Source organism: Sardina pilchardus, chromosome 11, assembly GCF_963854185.1.
Source record: "Sardina pilchardus chromosome 11, fSarPil1.1, whole genome shotgun sequence".
NCBI classification, from domain to species: Eukaryota; Metazoa; Chordata; class Actinopteri; order Clupeiformes; family Clupeidae; genus Sardina; species Sardina pilchardus.
Genome location: NC_085004.1, coordinates 7,679,440 through 7,703,702, shown reverse-complemented (window position 1 = coordinate 7,703,702; position 24,263 = coordinate 7,679,440). Strand labels below are relative to the sequence as shown.

At 38.4% G+C, this 24,263-nt stretch overlaps 1 protein-coding gene across 1 annotated transcript in view; it reads right to left on the bottom strand.

Annotated features, from left to right (window-relative positions):
• The window catches only part of LOC134095610 (glutamate receptor 2-like), a 44,138-nt gene that overhangs the window by 2,540 nt on the left and 17,335 nt on the right, over positions 1 to 24,263 (bottom strand). The window contains exons 3-12 of the mRNA XM_062549235.1: positions 8,533 to 8,586; positions 8,088 to 8,246; positions 5,870 to 6,037; positions 5,344 to 5,448; positions 4,891 to 4,998; positions 3,932 to 4,138; positions 3,164 to 3,531; positions 2,205 to 2,403; positions 1,716 to 1,963; positions 259 to 373 (exon numbers count right to left, since the gene is read on the bottom strand). Coding sequence (XP_062405219.1) covers positions 259 to 373; positions 1,716 to 1,963; positions 2,205 to 2,403; positions 3,164 to 3,531; positions 3,932 to 4,138; positions 4,891 to 4,998; positions 5,344 to 5,448; positions 5,870 to 6,037; positions 8,088 to 8,246; positions 8,533 to 8,586 — 1,731 coding nt within the window. The remainder of the gene's footprint in view (positions 1 to 258; positions 374 to 1,715; positions 1,964 to 2,204; positions 2,404 to 3,163; positions 3,532 to 3,931; positions 4,139 to 4,890; positions 4,999 to 5,343; positions 5,449 to 5,869; positions 6,038 to 8,087; positions 8,247 to 8,532; positions 8,587 to 24,263) is intronic.

The window sequence follows — 24,263 nt, the reverse complement described above, 5'->3', positions numbered from 1 at the left end:
ATGGCGTGCAAACACGCAAACGCCAGCCAATCAGAAGGGGTTTTGCTGTGAGCAGTCCTCACGGCAGGCTATGTGTAGGCCTGGCTGCCTTAACTCTTACACCTCTGTTGTGACGTGGCCGCCATTTTCAAGATGGCTGCCGTCAGTTTTGTTCTTGCTGTCGGGGTTCAGGTTAACGGTGATTTGTTTGGGCTCTCCGTGTGAGTCTGCTGCTTACTGAGTTGCAGTGAATTACCCATCATGCTCTCTGGGGCTGACCTTGGAATCACCTCCCCCGCTGCCGCACTCTCCTTTGTCGTACCACCATTTGTTTTTCAATTTGTCCAAGAGGCCTTGTTCATTCAGTTTTAGAACTGCAAGGTTAACCGCATTTCTTGAAACGATAAAACATACTTGTAAGACACGGTCAGCCATTTCTCAATTGTTTTCCTTTCTGTCATTATTTTTGTCCATGTGTTTAACTATATCACTTAGAGTGTTGAAATGACTTTAATTATTATTATTAATAATAATAATAATAACTGAAAAAAGAGCTCCCCAGTGCTGAGGTTACTCCACACAAATGTTTCTCTGCAGCGCAGATAGTAAGAGTAATGTCCCTAGCCTGTGTCTGTAAGATACAGTATAAAGACAAACACTGACAGACTTAGCTTCAAAAGAGTGAGGAAGCGAGCAGAGTAAAGTTACGGTTGGGGAGCCCTAGGACTAAAGTGGTGCACTCTTTGTCTTCTACCTGCCCGCGAATCTACAAGAGAAACAGCACAAGAGCATCTGCGGCTAGTGGACAGATCTTAAAAGAGAGAGAAAGAGAGAGAGAGATGCATGCAACAGTACACCCACCCCCCACCCCAGCTAACGGCTATGCTCAGGTAACATCACTTAAGACTACAGGGAGTGTTTGCCAATTAGGTAGGGTAACTTCCAATTCAATAGGCTAGAGGCTTCTGCCAATTAGAGAGGATGGAGACTGTTTTGGAGTAGCCCGGGAACTATAAGCATCTATCCATACAAGTCAGCACTTTATACCAAGAGCATAAGAACATCCCAGCATATGACAGAATCATGGAAACCCCAGCCATGCCACTTCTTAGATAGGCTAAATTTGGTTGTTAAGGGCCGAATTCAACTTCAAAAGCAAGTATCAGGTTTAATCTTTTAAACAAACGTGTGTATGGCAGGGGTTTTGAGAATAAACATTTCACAACAGTTCATTCTAATGAAGCAGGTAAACATGAGAAACAGAACATAGTTACAAAGAAGGGAGGGGAAGAAAGAGGCTAAGCACATCTTCAAACAGTCAAAAATTCAAACAGAGATATTAGGACACAACTGGACAACAACAAACTTCAAATACACTACCCTTGTCCGTCTAGATCAATATTATATGGCTTTGTTGCTAATAAGCATGACAACCATTTGTAACTTATAATCAAATGTATCAAATACCAAATTGATTGATAAATATAAATCAGTTTTTCACTCTGGTGTATTACATACATGGTTGTAATTTCAATGTGATTTGTCTTAAATTTATATATTTATCAATTTGCAATTTATTTTGCAATAAATTGCAATCTCTTTTTTGTAATTGAAGGAGGTGGGTCATTTTGACTCCCTCGTCTCCTTATACAAACCAGAGGACTTTAGCAAAGCTACATCAGGGTAGGTGGGATACTATAACAACATTGGACACATTGTTATACTATTCCACCCACCTTAATGAGGATCCTTTGGGTGTGGCGATGCCGTATCCCTTGGAGTCCAGGTTGCCCCCGACCTTCATGGTGTCGCAGGGCTTGCGCTGCTCGATGTACTCGTTCATGGTGGACTCCAGCAGGTAGGCGTACTTGCCCTTGGACTTGCGCACCCGCATCACCCCCTCGGCCGTCGTTTTGACAAACACAGAGGGCTCTGCGCCGCGCATGTACGTCCACATTTTATCAAATAGGGCAATTTTAGAACGCTGGTGGAGGAGAAGAGTAGACAGAAAGTTCTTCGGTTAACATTCAGCTATCAGATAATACTCACAATGCACTATTAAAGTAGAAGGCAAACTTCATTATTGTGTACGTATAATGATCTGATGAAAGTACAGTAATACAGACTTGAGTATGGCACACATCTTGCAGCCTCGTGAGGTATGCTAACATGAAAAAGGCTAACCCAGCTATCATTAAAAAGGCTAACCCAGCTAAGAATCTTACCCTGAAGAATTCTTTGGTTGATCCGGAGTCTAGCGTGCCATAGGCGATCTCAGTCTGTTTGGCTAGGTCCTCTGCACTCTCGATGGGAGACACCATTCTCTCCACAGTCAGGAAGGCAGCCAGGTTAGCAGTGTAGGACGAGATTATGATCAAGGTGAAGAACCACCATACACCTCCGACAATACGTCCAGACAGAGACCTACAAAGAGACATACAAACACATCAAAGGAAAAGTTACAGTCGACTGAATACATTCTTACTTTAATAATATATTAATGTTCATGCTGTACAAAACTGAACTTGAACTCCTTAGAAATGATGTCATGTCAACACCGTTTTGAACATTTGCCACATGATCAAGGACACGCTAATGGATGATAGAGTGTAAACGAAAAAGTCTTTTGGGTCAATCTGTGGTAGGCCACGTTTGATGATTCTTTCAGAGGGATTAAATAATAAGGAGCTGTTTAATTTATAATTGGCGATAAAAAATTCAGTTAGGTTTCATATTGGAGGCAGGCAGCTTTGCGAACACAAATACATTTTGGATTCACACCCTGCCCCTGACATAAACTGTGTCCCTCACAAAGTATCGCAGCATCTGCTATCACTTGGGGTTTGCAGTAACCGAATCCATGAAATTAACATGATGGCCATGCTGCAGTTTAACTTGCTTGCAGTTTAACTAGAGTTTATTGCCACCATCATGTTGCATAATGCCACTTATTGTATGACCCTGTTCCAGTTTTCATTGTTAACAACATCACAAGGCCTGATTGTGTGACACCAAAATGAATTAAATTAACATGACGACAGCAGTATAACTGTTGGTTGTATCAAGGTTCACAATTGGTCGAGTGAGTTCGCCTGAAGAAGACTCTGGTGGAAAGGTTGCCATTTTTAAATGACAGTTTGGGAGCTACATTCTCCTTTGTTTCGCCGGATCATGGTCCACCCACCTGGGCGAGATGTCACAGCCCTGTCTCATGAAGGCCCCCAGGGAGAACCAGAGGCTGTTGAATATCCCAAACTCGTTGGTCGACTCGCTGGTCTGGATCTGTCCGTCCTCGTACTCCTCTGTGTGCCACTCGTAAGGGCTGAATCGGCTGACCAGGAAGAGCACCACGCTGACCCCGATGTAGGCGAACACGATGCACATCCAGATCTCGTAGGCCAGCGGGTCCAGGAAGGAGAAGACGCCGGGCTTGGACTTCTGGGGCTTCTTGATCATGATGGAGATGCCCAGGCTCATGAAGGGCTTGGAGAAGTCGATCACCTCTTCTCGGACAAGGGTAATCGTGAGAGGCGCTATCGCCACGTCAGCTTTCTGCCAAGGAGATTCAACAAGCAATTAGCTTAACGCATAGCACAGCAACATACACCTCACTTCAATGTGAGGCTTTCCAGCAGAGCACTGGCAGTTTATCACAGTGTATTCTATATTGTAATGAAGTGCTCTCGCTGAAGTATTACCAAGTAGACTCAACATTGCCGCAATTAGCTAACAGCATTATTTCAACATATTTTTGCTAACAAGGTACATCTGTAATCTGCTGTAATTTATGAGAGATGATAAGAGGCATTTGAGTAGGTTTCAAAACGCTTCAGAGAGATGTGTTTTGATCTGCAAGCATTCCGGCATATTAATGATTTATGTTTTTAGAACACCAAAGACAAGCAATTGTGCTGTTTTCAAGACCAAAACAAGCACATGTCATTCTTCTTACCCCGTAAACTAGCTCTCCAACCATTCCATTCCAGATCTTTGTCTCGGCGTCACGAGCACCATACTTCCCATCTCCCACAATTTTGAGCTGGTACTTGAAGCCACAGTGCTTGGCAATCTCAGCAGCCAGGTCTACACAGTAGCCCTCGTACCGCTCATTGTCCACAAACAGGTCTGCGTTCTTCTTTAGCATCACGTATGGAGCTTCCTGAAAGAGAAAGAGAGAGAAAGACAGAGAGAGAAAGAGAGACATAGAGAGAGAGAGAGAGATAGTGGGATGAATACTGTTCAGATGCTGTGGAGTGACAGGTATGCCTGTGGACTTCAACATCTACTCACACTGCATAATGCATAACACTTCAGATGCTTGTATGGTAGGGATCTCACTCGGGTTTACATCTCAGATAAAGAGTGTGACATCCAAGTGTGTTTGGATATATTCATGTGATAAATATTTCACTGTACCAGAGAACCTGTCTCATGTCTTGGGTTATCTAACTTGCCACTCTACAGCATTTCTTTGTTGTTTTACAGTACATCTTCAGTACACACACTGGTACAATGGTAGCACTTTTTGCTATGTTAACAAACCATTTCCAATGTATTACTAAATGGTTAGTAATATATTTATCAAGCTTCAGAAAACTCTAGTTTTGTTTGTAAATAATCTGTTTGTTTGTAAATAATCTACTAGTGTTATATCATGCTAATAAATGTATATTTATTTATATATCAATTTATTAATAAATTGTAATGGTTTATTAAGGTATTATAATGTGTTTTTTTCTGTGGCTTAAAAACTATGAGTAAGCAACCCTGTAATGTTATGTTAACACTGCAATGTAATAGATAGCTAAAACTAACCATTTAGTAACACCTTATAAATAGTTTGTTAACACACCCTATTATAAAGCATTATCCAGCTATGGAAATCTAACAATCCAGCAGAAAATGACTTACAAGAATTGTTGTTACTATCACAGTCTTGTTTTCCAAACCCATGGTGTCATTGGGAAACAGGTCTGATTTTGTGACCGCCATTTTGTCAACCTCGTTCCAGTATCCAATCTGCATGGAGACAAAAAGGCATTCAGTTGAAGTGAATGTGTTGTTTATTCATATGAACCAGATTTCCATCATGACACTGGATCCTGAGAAGACGGTATGACGCTTTAAACCTTCAAAGTGGATGAGGCAGCCACTTCAAATCACAAAGCGCGCGCACGCACGCACACGCACACACACACACACACACACACACACACACACACACACACACACACACACGCGCCCTCACGGACACACACACACCAATTCTAATCTTCAAACAGGGATGTTTTCTGCTTTACCATCTAATTACTTCACCTGCACATCCTAATCTTACTGTATAGTCCACGCGTGCTGTTGCTTTACCTTGACGGGCCCATTATTCTTCAGCTCCATGATGTTCACTGAGTAGTTCACTCTCTTCCCGTGTTGATCAAACTGGATGTTTCCTGTGAGTCCTTCAGTTCTCACCTAAGACAACCACGCCATTGACAGCACACCAAAAACAAAAACAAAACAACAAAAAAACATTTCCTCACATGAACAGTCAGAGGTGGTTTATGCTTTCGGCATGGGAAGGGAAAGTGCAAATAATCAATATTAGGGATTTGTGATCTTGCAGCCTGCCTGTATTGCAGAGGGTGCTGTCATGAACCTCTAATATACAACAAAATATGTTGAAAGCTTCCCAGTATTTTCAGTCAACTGAATTACGGTTCTAATAACCACAAAGCACATATTAAATTGAATTTGGTCTTGTCTAAACAGCTTTTTGGGTGAGGTAAAACCCTGTCAGTAGGTTTCATATCTGGAATCTGTTATTTTCCCCAAGTGGTACAGGTCATCTCTGTCTCGATAACGTGCCTATGTTTTGTGTGGCAGTGCCCATCACCTGTTTAAGAGCGCGTTCAATCTCCACGCCCTGCGACCAGGGCACGGCCGGGTTGGCGAGGCAGTCTCCAGTGTTGGCGCGGTGGGCGATGTTGATGTGATTTTTGTTCAGGTAGCGGAAGGCCTCTGTCATCACGTGCACCGCATCAAACGTCAGTGCAGAGGTGTACTGTCCAATCAGAACACACATTCATTAACACACATTATGCCAACACACACACACACACGCACACAGACATACACACACTTGCACAAACTATTATCAAACCTTGTGTATGATAATAGTGTCCAACATGCGTATCTCCAATACGTTTCAAACATGGTATATAACTAGACTGGATCTTTCATAAACTCTAAACTTTGTGTCTAGACATCAAACTCCTGCTGACGTAACAAGTCTGCCATCCACCCCTTAATCATCCCACAGTTATGAAACCGTTCTGGATGGATGTCATCTCATGGCAAATTCAGTGCACTGGCACACACAATTCCATCTGTCTCAAGCTCTGGTGGCTATTTATATTGGGTAATGACCATCTACTGTATCGTACCGCATGACAGTGATTTTATTGTACTTGCATAATAATGCTATGGTAATCAGACTAAAGACAGTGAGGTTTGCTGAGATTTCCCTGGATTTCCCTTGCAGGACAGCAAGCAAAAGAAAAGCAAAAAACATTAATGACTATAAACAACTTCAGTTTCCTCTTAGTTCAACACTGTTAAATCAAGGCAAACTCAATGAAGACAATCTGGCCCTGGAACATAGATATAAGCCTAGTCCTGATTGGACAATCTGGCCCTGGACCATCGATAAGCCTAGCCCTGATTGGACAATCTGGCCCTGGAACATAGATAAGCATAGCCCTGATTGGACACTTTGGCCCTGGAACATAGATAAGCCTAGCCCTGATTGGACATTTTGGCCCTGGGACATAGATAAGCCTAGCCCTGATTGGACATTTTGGCCCTGGAACATAGATAAGCCTAGCCCTGATTGGAAAGTTTGGCCCTGGAACAATAGACCTCTGAAGTTTGCCTACAAAAAAGCTACTATCTAGATACAGTACGGTATCTGGCGATTTTTCCTATGGGAAATTAACATGGGGATTTGGAATGATCACACCTGTTAAACTCTCGTGGGGATGACAAAATCGGAAATTCAGGTGTTTTCCTGAACACACTTTTGTCCTCTGCCTTCGAGAGAATACTGTGATCTCCGGTAGCCTAAGCGAAGGCGGCAAACTTTGATTTTTGCTACCCCAGACCTAACTCGCGATGCAACTTGCCATTAAGTTAGTTAGCAAGTTAGCTCTGGGGTAGCAAAAATTAAAGTGTGCCGGCTTCATGTACTGGAGATCACAGTATGCACAAGAAGGCAGAGGACAAAAGTGTGCTTAGGAAAACGTCTGCATTTAACTTTACCATCCCCGCGAGAGTTTAATAGGTGCGATAATTCAAAATCCCCATGTTATTTTCCCAAAGGAAAAATCGCCAGCTACGGCATCTCAAAGATGGCTGCTTTTTTGTAGGCGAACTTCAGATGTCTTTTTCAGGAGCTGTTACCGACTGCTGGATGGAGTGACTCAGTCTCTGACTACTACTTAAAGCCCTGAGAACTTTATTATTTATTTGCCTGACACTTTTATCCAAAGTGACTAACAGAATTAATTGCAGGGTCTGACAATCTGGAGCAACTTGGGGTGAAGTGCCTTGCTCAAAGCACACCGGTGGCGGTTGGGTATCAATGTCACAACTTTACAGGCTACTGTATGCAAACCTAGCTCCTTATCCACTACCGTCGACCACAACTGTCTACAAACCTAGCTTTTTATCCACTAGCATCAGCCAGAACTGCATACAAATCTAGCTTTTCATCCACTACCAATAGCCAAAACTGTGCAAACCTACAGTAGCCTCTTATCCTATCAGCCAGAACTGGGCAAACCTAGCCTCTTATCCACTACCATTGAGCACAACTGTCTACAAACCTAGCTTCTTATCCACTAGCATCGGCCAGAACTGCAGACAAATCTAGCTCTTCATCCACTACCATCAGCCAGAACTGTCTACAAACCTAGCTTCTTATCCTATCGGCCAGAACTGTCTACAAACTCAGCTTCTTATCCTATCGGTCAGAACTGTCTACAAACCTAGCTCCTTGTCCACTACTATCGGCCAGAACTGTCTGCAAATGCAGTGCACTGGGCCGAGCTTACCCGAATCTTGCTGTCTGCTCCTGGGTACTCCTTCTCCTCCAGTGTGTCCCACATCTGGTCAAACTTGGACACCGTGGGGTCATCGAAGTCCACAATCTGGAACCCAGAGACATTCGCTCCTCCATACTGGATCTTTGTTAGGTCTCCATCCATGAAGCCCTAAGTGTGAAAGCAGACACACACACACACACACACACACACACACACACACACACACACACACACACACACACACACACACAGAATGACAAAGAGAAAATAAATGTAGATGCCAACTTGAAGCTATAATCTATAAAGCTATAAACCCTGCAGAATAAACATACAAACCAACTAAAAAAATAAATGCAAATAAATAAACAAGTCAAATCATATAAAAAATAAAAAAACAAAAGACTGACTCCTGCCTGAGATGACATGCTCTGTACGGAAGGGTCGTGTGACTCACCAAGTTTGCGATGATGTAATGATACCCCTTCACATGTCGCCCGATGGTGATGACCTGGAGGGAACGACAGGGATTTAATAAGAAACAAACAGGAAGTCCACCCTCAAGCACGTCCTGTCTGGACATCTATTATACATCTATGGACAGGAGCATTACATCATAGGAATTCGGTTCATAAGATCAGTTCTGGTACCTATCTCTCTGAATAAACCTAATTTTGGTTCAGTGTTGTTGACAATGTGAACATATTTAATTCATTATATAATACTAATGAGTGTAATGAAGCTTTGAATCTGTTACAGAACTGTACAACACGCTAATACACATTACAATAAAGTGGTATTACACATGCAATTGCAGTCCAAAAGGCTTATTTTTGGAGAACTGATAACTCCAAAAACTGTGTAATACTGCTAAATAATAATGGTGATATTCTGATAACCACAGCATCACAGACATGACAGCAATTATTTTTCATGGTGCACATGGCCAATGTCTGAGAGATTACACCTGGCAGATTAAACCGAATTGAGTGATGAAATATATGAGTGTGAATCTTTATTGCAGCTGTTTCTAGAGAGTTCCTGTGTAATGTGTGACGTAGGAGGATGTTGTGAAGACAAAGGAGTAAAGGCATTGATTCCCGGCGCTGTTTGAAAGAGTCCTGCAAGCCTTAAATACAAATCAATTAAACGTCCCTTGAGGCCTCGGCAGTGCAAATAAATAAGCGGGTTTTGGAGGAAGTGCTGTGGCCTTTACCTCCAGTGATTCTGTGCAATCTCAACTAATGAGCTCGTCTAGGGCGGCCTGGAGCTTAGCACAAAGCGGCCGCTTACTCCATCTCTCTTGAACAACATCACTTTATGGAGCGGAGGGCCAAAGCATGATGTCAGCAACAAGACAAAACTAAACTAGAAATGCAATTCCAAGGAATTACCAGTGCATGAAAATGCAAAAATAGATAGATAATGTAGATATGGTTACTAAGGTGTAGCTAGGGTAAACATGGTGGTTGCATAGTTTACCGAGAGTTGATAGTGTGAAGGTAGACAGTTTAAAGTTTAAACATTCCAGTTCTAACTTAACTAATGATTTCTATTCATGTTAAAATGTTGATTAGCTAACTTAGCTAATGATTTCTAGCAGTTATGCTAAAAATGCTAATTATGCTAGCAATGCTAACTTTACTAACAATGCTAACCAGGTTGATTAGCTAACTTAACCGATGATTTCTAGCAGTTATGCTAAAAATGCTAACTATGCTAACAATGCTAAATTTGCTAACAATGCTAACCAGGTTGATTAGCTAACCTAGTTGATGATTTTTTGCAGTTATGCTAAAAATGCTAACTATGCTAACTATGCTAACCATGCTAACTAGCTAACTTGCTAGTGAGGACTTTTATTTTGAAACATTTGTTGCTAGGGTATCCATGGTGGCCACTATCAGGAAACAAAAAGTTACTGCAGTATAATCATGTTGGTTGCTATGGAAACGGTCATAAACACTTAATTTTAATGTTTGCTATGTTGGTTGCTAGGTACATGGAGGTTTCATGTAGTTGACTGGAGGCATAGTGGATGATAACTGACAGTTGGAATGGTTGAACAGTTCAATAGTTGAGTAGTTTCAGTGGTTAAATGATTTAATAGTGTATTATTGCAGTGAGGACCTTTATTTTGAAACAGTTGTGGACAGAGGAAGTAGTGAAACAGGATCTGTAGTCTTAATGATCTACATAAAGAATGATGGAGCGGCAACAATGGGATAGTCTAGCCCATCTTCTATCTTTCTTTATGTAGATCATTGAGGATCGAGGAGTGAGGGAGGACATATAAACGCTGCTTGAGAGGGACCCACAGTAAATACTTTAAAAGTTGTATATATAGTCTAATTAATGTTGATAGACAGAATGTTTAATGGATGTTGATAGGCAGATTGTTTAATAGATATTGATTGACAGTTTAATGGGTGGATGAGTGAATGGTCTGAAGAAGATGAATGGATAGAAGGTTGGATGGAATGTGCCTTATATTCTTGTTCTGATACAGCTCTCTGAGAGTAGTTGACACAGGTGTAATCAATTTAACTGGCTAGTCTTAAGACAGCCAGAGTGTACTCTTAAAGCCTGAGACAGAGTAAATAATTTAAAAGTTGAATGTAGATAGTCTAATTAATGTTGATAGACAGAGAGTTTAATGGATGTTGATAGACAGATTGTTTAATAGATGTTGATAGACAGTTTAATGGGTGGATGAGTGAATGGTCTGAAGAAGATGAATGGATAGAAAGTTGGATGGAATGTGCCTTATATTCTTGTAGAATGGAGAGACACAGCTCTCTACTGAGAGTAGTGGATACAGATACAGGTGTAATCAATTTAACTGGCTAGTCTCAAGAGAGCCAGTCTGAGACAAAGTAGATTGTTTAAAAGTTGAATGTAGAGCGTCTAATTGATGTTGATAGGCAGACTGTTTAGAATGGGTGGATGAGTGAATGGTTTGAAGAAGATGAATGGATATAAAGTTGGATGGAATTAGGAGGACTTATTTTGATACTGTTGTGCGCAGAGGATACAGGGGAACAGAATATGTAGTCTTCAGAGAGATTGTATGCACTTGTATGAGATTGTATGCTCTAGCCTGAGAGAAACTGACAGTTGGTGCCCAGGTGGCTGACCAGCTGGAGTAAGATTCTAATTGCTGCCGTGATGTCATAATGAGCAATGTTAAGTCTATGGGGGAAATTGTAATAGTTTTTAACTAATAGTTTAAAAAGTATAAAAGTTACAAAGTTGAAAAATACAAAGCCCACATCGTGTAAGTAAGACCTACGCGACAAAATTTGAATGGTGTTTCTACGTTAAGAGGTTGAAGCTGAATTGGCTGCGTTAGAAGAAGAATAATAACTAGAAATGCAATTCCAAGGAATTACCAGTGCATGAAAATGCAAAAATAGATAGATAATGTAGATATGGTTACTAAGATGTAGCTAGGGTAAATATAGTGGTTGCATAGTTTACAGAGAGTTGATAGTGTGAAGGTAGACAGTTTAAAGATGAAACGTTCCAGTTCTAACTTAACTAATGATTTCTATTCATGTTAAAATGTTGATTAGCTAACTTAACCGATGATTTCTGGCAGTAATGCTAAAAATGCTAACTATGCTAACAATGCTAAATTTGCTAACAATGCTAACCAGGTTGATTAGCTAACTTAGTTGATGATTTTTTTGCAGTTATGCTAAAAATGCTAACTATGCTAACAATGCTAACTATGCTAACCATGCTAACTAGCTAACTTGCTAGTGAGGACTTTTATTTTGAAACATTTGTTGCTTGGGTATCCATGGTGGCCACTATCAGGAAACAAGAAGTTACTGCAGTATAATCATGTTGGTTGCTATGGAAACGGTCATAAACACTTAATTTTAATGGTTGCTATGTTGGTTGCTAGGTACATGGAGGTTTCATGTAGTTGACTGGAGGCATAGTGGATGATAACTGACAGTTGGAATGGTTGAACAGTTCAATAGTTGAGTAGTTTCAATGGTTAAATGATTTAATAGTGTATTATTGCAGTGAGGACCTTTATTTTGAAACAGTTGTGGACAGAGGAAGTAGTGAAACAGGATGTGTAGTCTTAATGAGATTGTATGCTTAAAGCCTGAGACAGAAGGTGCCTCTCATAGCGTTTACGCGTCCTCTCTCGCTCCTCACTGATCTACATAAAGAATGATGGAGCGGCAACAATGGGATAGTCTAGCCCTTCTTCTATCTTTCTTTATGTAGATCATTGAGGATCGAGGATCAAGGAGCGAGGGAGGACATATAAACGCTGCTTGAGAGGGACCCACAGTAAATACTTTAAAAGTTGTATGTAGATAGTCTAATTAATGTTGATAGATAGAATGTTTAATGGATGTTGATAGGCAGATTGTTTAATAGATATTGATTGACAGTTTAATGGGTGGATGAGTGAATGGTCTGAAGAAGATGAATGGATAGAAGGTTGGATGGAATGTGCCTTATATTCTTGTTAAGAGAGACACTGATACAGCTCTCTGAGAGTAGTTGACACAGGTGTAATCAATTTAACTGGCTAGTCTTAAGAGAGCCAGAATACTCTTAAAGCCTGAGACAGAGTAAATAATTTAAAAGTTGAATGTAGATAGTCTAATTAATGTTGATAGACAGAGAGTTTAATGGATGTTGATAGACAGATTGTTTAATAGATGTTGATAGACAGTTTAATGGGTGGATGAGTGAATGGTCTGAAGAAGATGAATGGATAGAATGTTGGATGGAATGTGCCTTATATTCTTGTAGAATGGAGAGACACAGCTCTCTACTGAGAGTAGTGGATACAGATACAGGTGTAATCAATTTAACTGGCTAGTCTTAAGAGAGCCAGCCTGAGACAGAGTAGATTGTTTAAAAGTTCAATGTAGAGCGTCTAATTGATGTTGTTGATAGGCAGACTGTTTAGAATGGGTGGATGAGTGAATGGTTTGAAGAAGATGAATGGATATAAAGTTGGATGGAATTAGGAGGACTTATTTTGATACTGTTGTGCGCAGAGGATACAGGGGAACAGAATATGTAGTCTTCAGAGAGGAGCCTGAGAGAAACTGACAGTTGGTGCCCAGGTGGCTGACCAGCTGGGGTAACATTCTAATTGCTGCCGTGATGTCATAATGAGCAATGTTAAGTCTATGGGGGAAATGGTGATAGTTTTTAACTAATAGTTTAAAAAGTATAAAAGTTACAAAGTTGAAAAATACAAAGCACATATGGCATAAGCAAGACCTACGCAACAAAGTTTGAATGAAGTTTCTACGTTAAACGGTTGAAGCTGAATTGCGAGCGTTAGAAGAAGAAGTTTAATAATAACTAGAGAATGTAATTCCAGGGAAATTACGAGTGCATGAAAATGCAAAAATGTATAGATACAGTAGATAATGTAGATATAGTTACTAAGGTGTAGCTAGGGTAAACATGGTGGTTGCATCGGTTAAAGAAAGCTGATAGTGTGAAGGTAGACAGTTTAAAGCTTAAACATTACAGTTCTAACTGAACTAAGGATTTCTAGCAGTTCTGCTAAAAATGCTAACAATGCTTACTATGCTAACAATGTTAACCAGGTTGATTAGCTAACTTAGCTAATCATTTCTAACAGTTATGCTAAAAATGCTAACAATGCTAACCAGGTTGATTAGCTAACTTAGCTAATCATTTCTAGCAGTTATGTTAAAAATGTTAACAATGCTAATATGCTAACTAGCTACCTTGCTAGTGAGGACTTTTATTTTGAAACATTTGTTGATAGGGTATCTATGGTGGCCACTATCAGGAATAAAGAAGTTACTGTTGTAAAATCATGTTCGTTGCTATGGAAACTGTCATAAACGCTTAATTTTAAAGGTTGCCATGTTGGTTGCTAGGTCCATGGAGGTTTCATATAGTTGACTGGAGGCATAGTTGATGATAACTGACAGTTTGAGTGGTTGAACAGTTAAATAGTTGAGTAGTTTCAATGGTTAAATGATTTAATAGTGTATTATTGCAGTGAGGACTTTTATTTTGAAACAGTTGTGGACAGAGGAAACAGTTTAGGATATGTAGTCTTCACAGAGAGATTGTATGCTTCAAGCCTGAGAGAGACAGAGCTGCTGCAGGTGGGGCTGGCCACCTGGCATAACATTCTAATTGCCCTATTATGATGTCATAATCCAATGTTAAGTCTATGGGGAATTTTTAATAGTTTTTATTTAATAGTTCAAAAAGTGTAAAAGTTACAAAGTTGAAAAATATATAGCTGAAGTGTCCTAAGTAAGACCTACGCAGCGCAGTTTGAATGAAGTTTCTACGTCAAACGGTTGAAGCTCAATTAGACGCACAAAAAGCGTTAGAAGAAAAATATCAATAACTAGAAATGCAATTCCAAGGAATTACCAGTGCATGAAAATGCAAAAATAGATAGATAATGTGGATATGGTTACTAAGGTGTAGCTAGGGTAAACATGGTGGTTGCATAGTTTACAGAGAGTTGATAGTGTGAAGGTAGACAGTTTAAAGCTGAAACATTCCAGTTCTAACTTAACTAATGATTTCTAATCCTGTTAAAATGATAACTATGGTAACAATGATAACCAGGTTGATTGTTAACTTAGCTACTGATTTCATGCAGTTATGGTAACATTTTTAACTATGCTAACTATGCTCACAGTGCTAACCAGGTTGTATAGCTAACTTAACTGATGATTTCTAGCAATAATGCTAAAAATGCTAACTATGCTAAGAATGCTAAAATTGTTAACAATGCTAACCAGGTTGATTAGCTAACTTAGGTGATGATTTTTTGCAGTTTTGCTAAAAATGCTAACAATGCTAACTATGCTAACTATGCTAAAAATGCTAACCAGGTTGATTAGCTAACTTAGCTAATCATTTCTAGCAGTTATGCTAAAAATGCTAACTATGCTAACAATGCTAACTATGCTAACCATGGTAACTAGCTAACTTGCTAGTGAGGACTTTTATTTTGAAACATTTGTTGCTAGGGTATCCATGGTGGCCACTATCAGGAAACAAGAAGTTACTGCAGTATAATCATATTGGTTGCTATGGAAACGGTCATAAACGCTTAATTTCAATGGTTGCTATGTTGGTTGCTAGGTACATGGAGGTTTCATGTAGTTGACTGGAGGCATAGTTGATGATAACTGACAGTTGGAATGGTTGAACAGTTAAATAGTTGAGTAGTTTCAATGGTTAAATGATTTAATAGTGTATTATTGCAGTGAGGACTTTTATTTTGAAACAGTTGTGGACAGAGGAAACAGGATATGTAGTCTTCAGAGAGATTGTATGCTTAAAGCCTGAGAGAGAGAGAGAGCTGCTGCAGCTGGCCTGGCCACCTGGCATAAGATTCTAATTGCCCTATTATGATGTCATAATCGCAATGTTAAGTCTATGGGGAAATTTTAATAGTTTTTATTTAATAGTTCAAAAAGTATAAAAGTTACAAAGTTGAAAATTACAAAGCTCCCATGGCCTAAGTAAGACCTACGCAGCGCAGTTTGAATGAAGTTTCTACGTTAAACGGTTGAAGCTCCATTAAGTGCGTTAGAAGAAGAATAATAATAATAACTAGAAATGCAATTCCAAGGAATTACCAGTGCATGAAAATGCAAAAATAGATAGATAATGTAGATATGGTTGCTAAGGTGTAGCTAGGGTAAACATGGTGGTTGCATAGTTTACAGAGAGTTGATAGTGTGAAGGTAGACATTTTAAAGATGAAACATTCCAGTTCTAACTTAACTAATGATTTCTTTTCATGTTAAAATGTTGATTAGCTAACTTAGCTAATGATTTCTAACAGTTACGTTAGAAATGCTAATTATGCTAGCAATGCTAACTTTACTAACAATGCTAACCAGGTTGATTAGCTAACTTAACCGATGATTTCTAACAGTAATGCTAAAAATGCTAACTATGCTAACAATGCTACATTTGCTAACAATGCTAACCAGGTTGATTAGCTAACTTAGTTGATGATTTGTTTGCAGTTATGCTAAAAATGTTAACTATGCTAACAATGCTAACTAGCTAACTTGCTAATGAGGACTTTTATTTTGAAACATTTGTTGATAGGGTATCTATGGTGGCCACTATCAAGAATAAAGAAGTTACTGCAGTAAAATCATGTTGGTTGCTATGGAAACGGTCATAAACGCTTAATTTTAATGGTTGCTATGTTGGTTGCTAGGTACATGGAGGTTTCATGTAGTTGACTGGAGGCATAGTGGATGATAACTGACAGTTGGAATGGTTGAACAGTTCAATAGTTGAGTAGTTTCAATGGTTAAATGATTTAATAGTGTATTATTGCAGTGAGGACTTTTATTTTGAAACAGTTGTGGACAGAGGAAACAGGATATGTAGTCTTCAGAGAGATTGTATGCTTAAAGCCTGTGGCCACTATCAGGAAACAAGAAGTTACTGCAGTATAATCATGTTGGTTGCTATGGAAACGGTCATAAACGCTTAATTTCAATGGTTGCTATGTTGGTTGCTAGGTACATGAAGGTTTCATGTAGTTGACTGGAGGCATAGTTGATGATAACTGACAGTTGGAATGGTTGAACAGTTAAACAGTTGAGTAGTTTCAATGGTTAAATGATTTAATAGTGTATTATTGCAGTGAGGACTTTTATTTTGAAACAGTTGTGGACAGAGGAAACAGGATATGTAGTCTTCAGAGAGATTGTATGCTTAAAGCCTGAGAGAGAGAGAGCTGCTGCAGCTGGCCTGGCCACCTGGCATAAGATTCTAATTGCCCTATTATGATGTCATAATCGCAATGTTAAGTCTATGGGGAAATTTTAATAGTTTTTAATTAATAGTTCAAAAAGTATAAAAGTTACAAAGTTGAAAAATACAAAGCTCCCATGGCCTAAGTAAGACCTACGCAGCGCAGTTTGAATGAAGTTTCTACGTTAAACGGTTGAAGCTCCATTAAGAGCGTTAGAAGAAGAATAATAATAATAAGAAGAACTAGAAATGCAATTCCAAGGAATTACCAGTGCATGAAAATGCAAAAATAGATAATGTAGATATGGTTACAAGGTGTAGCTAGGGTAAACATGGTGGTTGCATAGTTTACAGAGAGTTGATAGTGTGAAGGTAGACAGTTTAAAGCTGAAACATTCCAGTTCTAACTTAACTAATGATTTCTATTCATGTTAAAATGTTGATTAGCTAACTTAGCTAATGATTTCTAGCAGTTACGTTAAAAATGCTAATAATGTCAGCAATGCTAACTTTATTAACAATGCTAACCAGGTTGATTAGCTAACTTAACCGATGATTTCTAGCAGTAATGCTAAAAATGTTAACTATGCTAACAATGCTAAATTTTATTAGCTAACTTAACCGATGATTTCTAGCAGTAATGCTAAAAATGTTAACTATGCTAACAATGCTAAATTTGCTAACAATGCTAATCAGGTTGATTAGCTAACTTAGTTGATGATTTTTTGCAGTTATGCTAAAATGCTAACTATGCTAACAATGCTAACTATGCTAACCATGCTAACTAGCTAACTTGCTAGTGAGGACTTTTATTTTGAAACATTTGTTGCTAGGGTATCCATGGTGGCCACTATCAGGAAACAAGAAGTTACTGCAGTATAATCATGTTGGTTGCTATGGAAACGGTCATAAACGCTTAATTTTAATGGTTGCTATGTTGGTTGCTAGGTACATGGAGGTTTCATGTAGTTGACTGGAGGCATAGTGGATGATAACTGACAGTTGGAATGGTTGAACAGTTAAATAGTTGAGTAGTTTCAATGGTTAAATGATTTAATAGTGTATTATTGCAGTGAAGACTTTTATTTTGAAACAGTTGTGGACAGAGTAAACAGTTAACAGGATATGTAGTCTTAATGAGATTGTATGCTTAAAGCCTGAGACAGAAGGTGCCTCTCATATAGCGTTTACGCGTCCTCTCTCGCTCCTCACTGATCTACATAAAGAATGATGGAGCGGCAACAATGGGATAGTCTAGCCCTTCTTCTATCTTTCTTTATGTAGATCATTGAGGATCGAGGAGCGAGGGAGGACATATAAACGCTGCTTGAGAGGGACCCACAGTAAATACTTTAAAAGTTGTATGTAGATAGTCTAATTAATGTTGATAGACAGAATGTTTAGTGGATGTTGATAGGCAGATTGTTTAATAGATATTGATTGACAGTTTAATGGTGGATGAGTGAATGGTCTGAAGAAGATGAATGGATAGAAGGTTGGATGGAATGTGCCTTATATTCTTGTTAAGAGAGACACTGATACAGCTCTCTGAGAGTAGTTGACACAGGTGTAATCAATTTAACTGGCTAGTCTTAAGAGAGCCAGAGTGTACTCTTAAAGCCTGAGACAGAGTAAATAATTAAAAAGTTGAATGTAGATAGTCTAATTAATGTTGATAGACAGAGAGTTTAATGGATGTTGATAGACAGATTGTTTAATAGATGTTGATAGACAGTTTAATGGGTGGATGAGTGAATGGTCTGAAGAAGATGAATGGATAGAATGTTGAATGGAATGTGCCTTATATTCTTGTAGAATGGAGAGACACAGCTCTCTACTGAGAGTAGTGGATACAGATACAGGTGTAATCAATTTAACTGGCTAGTCTTAAGAGAGCCAGCCTGAGACAGAGTAGATTGTTTAAAAGTTGAATGTAGAACGTCTAATTGATGTTGATAGGCAGACTGTTTAGAATGGGTGGATGAGTGAATGGTCTGAAGAAGATGAATGGATAGAATGTTGAATGGAATGTGCCTTATATTCTTGTAGAATGGAGAGACACAGCTCTCTACTGAGAGTAGTGGATACAGATACAGGTGTAATCAATTTAACTGGCTAGTCTTAAGAGAGCCAGCCTGAGACAGAGTAGATTGTTTAAAAGTTGAATGTAGAACGTCTAATTGATGTTGATAGGCAGACTGTTTAGAATGGGTGGATGAGTGAATGGTTTGAAGAAGATGAATGGATATAAAGTTGGATGGAATTAGGAGGACTTATTTTGATACTGTTGTGCACAGAGGATACAGGGGAACAGAATATGTAGTCTTCAGAGAGATTGCCTGAGAGAAACTGACAGTTGGTGCCCAGGTGGCTGACCAGCTGGAGTAAGATTGTAATTGCTGCCGTGATGTCATAATGAGCAATGTTAAGTCTATGGGGGAAATTGTAATAGTTTTTAACTAATAGTTTAAAAAGTATAAAAGTTACAAAGTTGAAAAATACTTTGCCCACATCGCGTAAGTAAGACCTACGCGACATAGTTTGAATGGAGTTTCTACGTGAAGCGGTTGAAGCTGAATTGCGTGCGTTAGAAGAAGAACTAGAAATGCAATTCCAAGGAATTACCAGTGCATGAAAATGAAAAAAAATGTATAGATAGATGATGTAGATATGGCTACTAGGGTGTAAATAGGGTAAAGATGGTGATTGTATAGTTTAAAGAGAGTTGATGTGTGAAGGTAGACAGTTTAAAGCTTAAACATTCCAGTTGTAACTTAACTAATGATTTCTAAAAGGTATGTTAAAATGTTAACTATGTTAACAATGATAACCAGGTTGATTGGTTTACTTAGCTAATGATTTCTAACAGTTATGGTAAAAATGCTAACAATGCTAACTATGTTAACAATGCTAACCAGATTGATCAGCTAACTTAACTAATGATTTCTAACAGAAATGTTCAAAATGCTAACTATGCTAACAATGCTAACTATGCTAACAATGCTAACCAGGTTGATTAGCTAACTTAGCTAATCATTTTTAGCAGTTATGCTAAAAATTTTAACTATGCTAACTATGCTAACAATGCTAACTATGCTAACCATGCTAACTAGCTAACTTGCTAGTGAGGACTTTTATTTTGAAACATTTGTTGCTAGGGTATCCATGGTGGCCACTATCAGGAAACAAGAAGTTACTGCAGTATAATCATGTTGGTTGCTATGGAAACGGTCATAAACACTTAATTTTAATGGTTGCTATGTTGGTTGCTAGGTACATGGAGGTTTCATGTAGTTGACTGGAGGCATAGTGGATGATAACTGACAGTTGGAATGGTTGAACAGTTCAATAGTTGAGTAGTTTCAATGGTTAAATGATTTAATAGTGTATTATTGCAGTGAGGACTTTTATTTTGAAACAGTTGTGGACAGAGGAAACAGTTAACAGGATATGTAGTCTTCACAGAGAATGTATGCTTAAAGCCAGAGAAACTGACAGTTGGTGCCCAGGTGGCCGGCCACCTGGCGTAAGATTCTAATTGCTGCCGTGATGTCATAATGAGCAATGTTAAGTCTATGGGGGGAATTGTAATAGTTTTTAACTAATAGTTTAAAAAGTATAAAAGTTACAAAGTTGAAAAATACTTTGCCCACATCGCGTAAGTAAGACCTACGCGACAAAATTCGAATGGAGTTTCTACGTTAAGCGGTTGAAGCTGAATTGCGTGCGTTAGAAGAAGAATAATAAGAAGATGAAGTTTAAGAATAGGAAGAACAGTACAGTGCATTTTCATGCACTGTAAAAAGCCTAGGAAGAACAGTACAGTGCATTTTCATGCACTGTAATAAGAATAAATCGGATAACAGTAGAGTGCATTTTCATGCACTCTAACTAGAGAATGTAATTCCAAGGAAATTACGAGTGCATGAAAATGCAAAAATGTACAGATAAATCATGTAGATATGGTTACTAAGGTGTTGCTAGGGTAGACATGGTGGTTTCTTAGTTTACGAAAGTTGATAGTGCGAAGATAGACAGTCTAAAATTAAATGTGAATAGCTTAAAAGCTGTTGATAAAAAGATAATATAATGAATGTTGACAGACCGATAGTTTAATTGATGTTGATAGGTAAATCATTTTAAATGGATGCCAATAGATATAGTTAAATGGATGTTTAATGTTAATAATGCTAATATGCTAATCAGATTGCTTAGCTAACTTAGGTCATGTTTGCTAGCAGTTTTGTTAACAATGCTAACCATGCTAACAATACTTACTATGCTAATAATGATAACCAAGGTGATTAGCTAACTTGGCTAATGATTTTTAACGGTAATGCAAAAAATGCTAACTATGTTAACAATGCTAACTATGCTAACAATGCTAACCACGTTGATTAGCTGACTTAGTTGATGATTTCCAACAGTTATGTTAAAAATGCTAACTATGCTAATAATGCCAACTATGTTAAAAATGCTGACAAGGTTGATTAGCTAACTTAGCTAATGATTTCTAACAGTTATGCTAAAAATGCTAACTATGCTAGCAGTGCTAACTATGCTAACAATGCTAACCAGGTTAATTAGCTAACTTAGCTAATGATTTCTAGCAGTTATGCTAAAAATGCTAACAATGCTGACTATGGTAATCATGCTAACTAGCTAACTTGCTAGTGAGGACTTTTATTTTGAAACATTTGTTGCTAGGGTATCCATGGTGGCCGCTATCAGGAATAAAGAAGTAACTGCAGTAAAATTATGTTGGTTGCTATGGAAACTGTCATAAATGTTTAATTTTAATGGTTGCTATGTTGGTTGCTAGGTACATGAAGGTTTCATATAGTTGACTGGAGGCATAGTTGATGATAACTGACAGTTGGAATGGTTGAACAGTTAAATAGTTGAGTAGTTTCAATGGTTAAATGATTTGATAGTGTATTATTGCAGTGAGGACTTTTATTTTGAAACGGTTGTGGAAAGAGGAAACAGTTTAAGGATATGTAGTCTTCACAGAGAGATTGTATGCTTAAAGCCTGAGAGAGAGAGAGCTGCTGCAGCTGGACTGGCCACCTGGCATAAGATTCTAATTGCCCTATTATGATGTCATAATCGCAATGTTAAGTCTATGGGGGGAATTTTAATAGTTTTTATTTAATAGTTCAAAAAGTATAAAAGTTACAAAGTTGAAAAATACATAGCTGAAGTCACCTAAGTAAGACCTACGCAGCGCAGTTTGAATGAAGTTTCTACGTGAAACGGTTGAAGCTGAATTGCGCGCACAAAAACGTTAGAGGAAAAATAACTAGAAATGCAATTCCAAGGAATTACCAGTGCATGAAAATGCAAAAATAGATAGATAATGTAGATATGGTTACTAAGGTGTAGCTAGGGTAAACATAGTGGTTGCATAGTTTACAGAGAGTTGATAGTGTGAAGGTAGACAGTTTAAAGATGAAACGTTCCAGTTCTAACTTAACTAATGATTTCTATTCATGTTAAAATGTTGATTAGCTAACTTACCTAATGATTTCTAGCAGTTACGTTAAAAATGCGTATTATGCTAGCAATGCTAACTTTACTAACAATGCTAACCAGGTTGATTAGCTAACTGAACCGATGATTTCTAGCAGTAATGCTAAAAATGCTAACTATGCTAACAATGCTAAATTTGCTAACAATGCTAACCAGGTTGATTAGCTAACTTAGTTGATGATTTTTTGCAGTCATGCTAAAAATGCTAACTATGCTAACAATGCTAACTATGCTAACCATGCTAACTTGCTAGTAAGGACTTTTATTTTGAAACATTTGTTGCTAGGGTATCCATGGTGGCCACTATCAGGAAGCAAGAAGTTACTGCAGTATAATCATGTTGGTTGCTATGGAAACGGTCATAAACACTTAATTTTAATGGTTGCTATGTTGGTTGCTAGGTACATGGAGGTTTCATGTAGTTGACTGGAGGCATAGTGGATGATAACTGACAGTTGGAATGGTTGAACAGTTCAATAGTTGAGTAGTTTCAATGGTTAAATTATTTAATAGTGTATTATTGCAGTGAGGACCTTTATTTTGAAACAGTTGTGGACAGAGGAAGTAGTGAAACAGGATCTGTAGTCTTAATGAGATTGTATGCTTAAAGCCTGAGACAGAAGGTGCCTCTCATAGCGTTTACGCGTCCTCTCTCGCTCCTTACTGATCTACATAAAGAATGATGGAGCGGCAACAATGGGATAGTTTAGCCCTTCTTCTATCTTTCTTCATGTAGATCATTGAGGAGCGAGGGAGGACATATAAACGGTGCTTGAGAGGGACCCACAGTAAATACTTTAAAAGTTTTATGTAGATAGTCTAATTAATGTTGATAGACAGAATGTTTAATGGATGTTGATAGGCAGATTGTTTAATAGATATTGATTGACAGTTTAATGGGTGGATGAGTGAATGGTCTGAAGAAGATGAATGGATAGAAGGTTGGATGGAATGTGCCTTACATTCTTGTTAAGAGAGACACTGATACAGCTCTCTGAGAGTAGTTGACACAGGTGTAATCAATTTAACTGGCTAGTCTTAAGAGAGCCAGAGTACTCTTAAAGCCTGAGACAGAGTAAATAATTTAAAAGTTGAATGTAGATAGTCTAATTAATGTTGATAGACAGAGAGTTTAATGGATGTTGATAGACAGATTGTTTAATAGATGTTGATAGACAGTTTAATGGGTGGATGAGTGAATGGTCTGAAGAAGATGAATGGATAGAATGTTGGATGGAATGTGCCTTATATTCTTGTAGAATGGAGAGACACAGCTCTCTACTGAGAGTAGTGGATACAGATACAGGTGTAATCAATTTAACTGGCTAGTCTCAAGAGAGCCAGCCTGAGACAGAGTAGATTGTTTAAAAGTTCAATGTAGAGCGTCTAATTGATGTTGTTGATAGGCAGACTGTTTAGAATGGGTGGATGAGTGAATGGTTTGAAGAAGATGAATGGATATAAAGTTGGATGGAATTAGGAGGACTTATTTTGATACTGTTGTGCGCAGAGGATACAGGGGAACAGAATATGTAGTCTTCAGAGAGGAGCCTGAGAGAAACTGACAGTTGGTGCCCAGGTGGCCGGCCACCTGGCATAAGATTCTAATTGCTGCCGTGATGTCATAATGAGCAATGTTAAGTCTATGGGGGAAATGGTAATAGTTTTTAACTAATAGTTTAAAAAGTATAAAAGTTACAAAGTTGAAAAATACAAAGCACACATCGCGTAAGTAAGACCTACGCGACATAGTTTGAATGGAGTTTCTACGTTAAGCGGTTGAAGCTGAATTGCGTGCGTTAGAAGAAGAACTAGAAATGCAATTCCAAGGAATTACCAGTGCATGAAAATGCTAAAAAAGATAGATAATGTAGATATGGT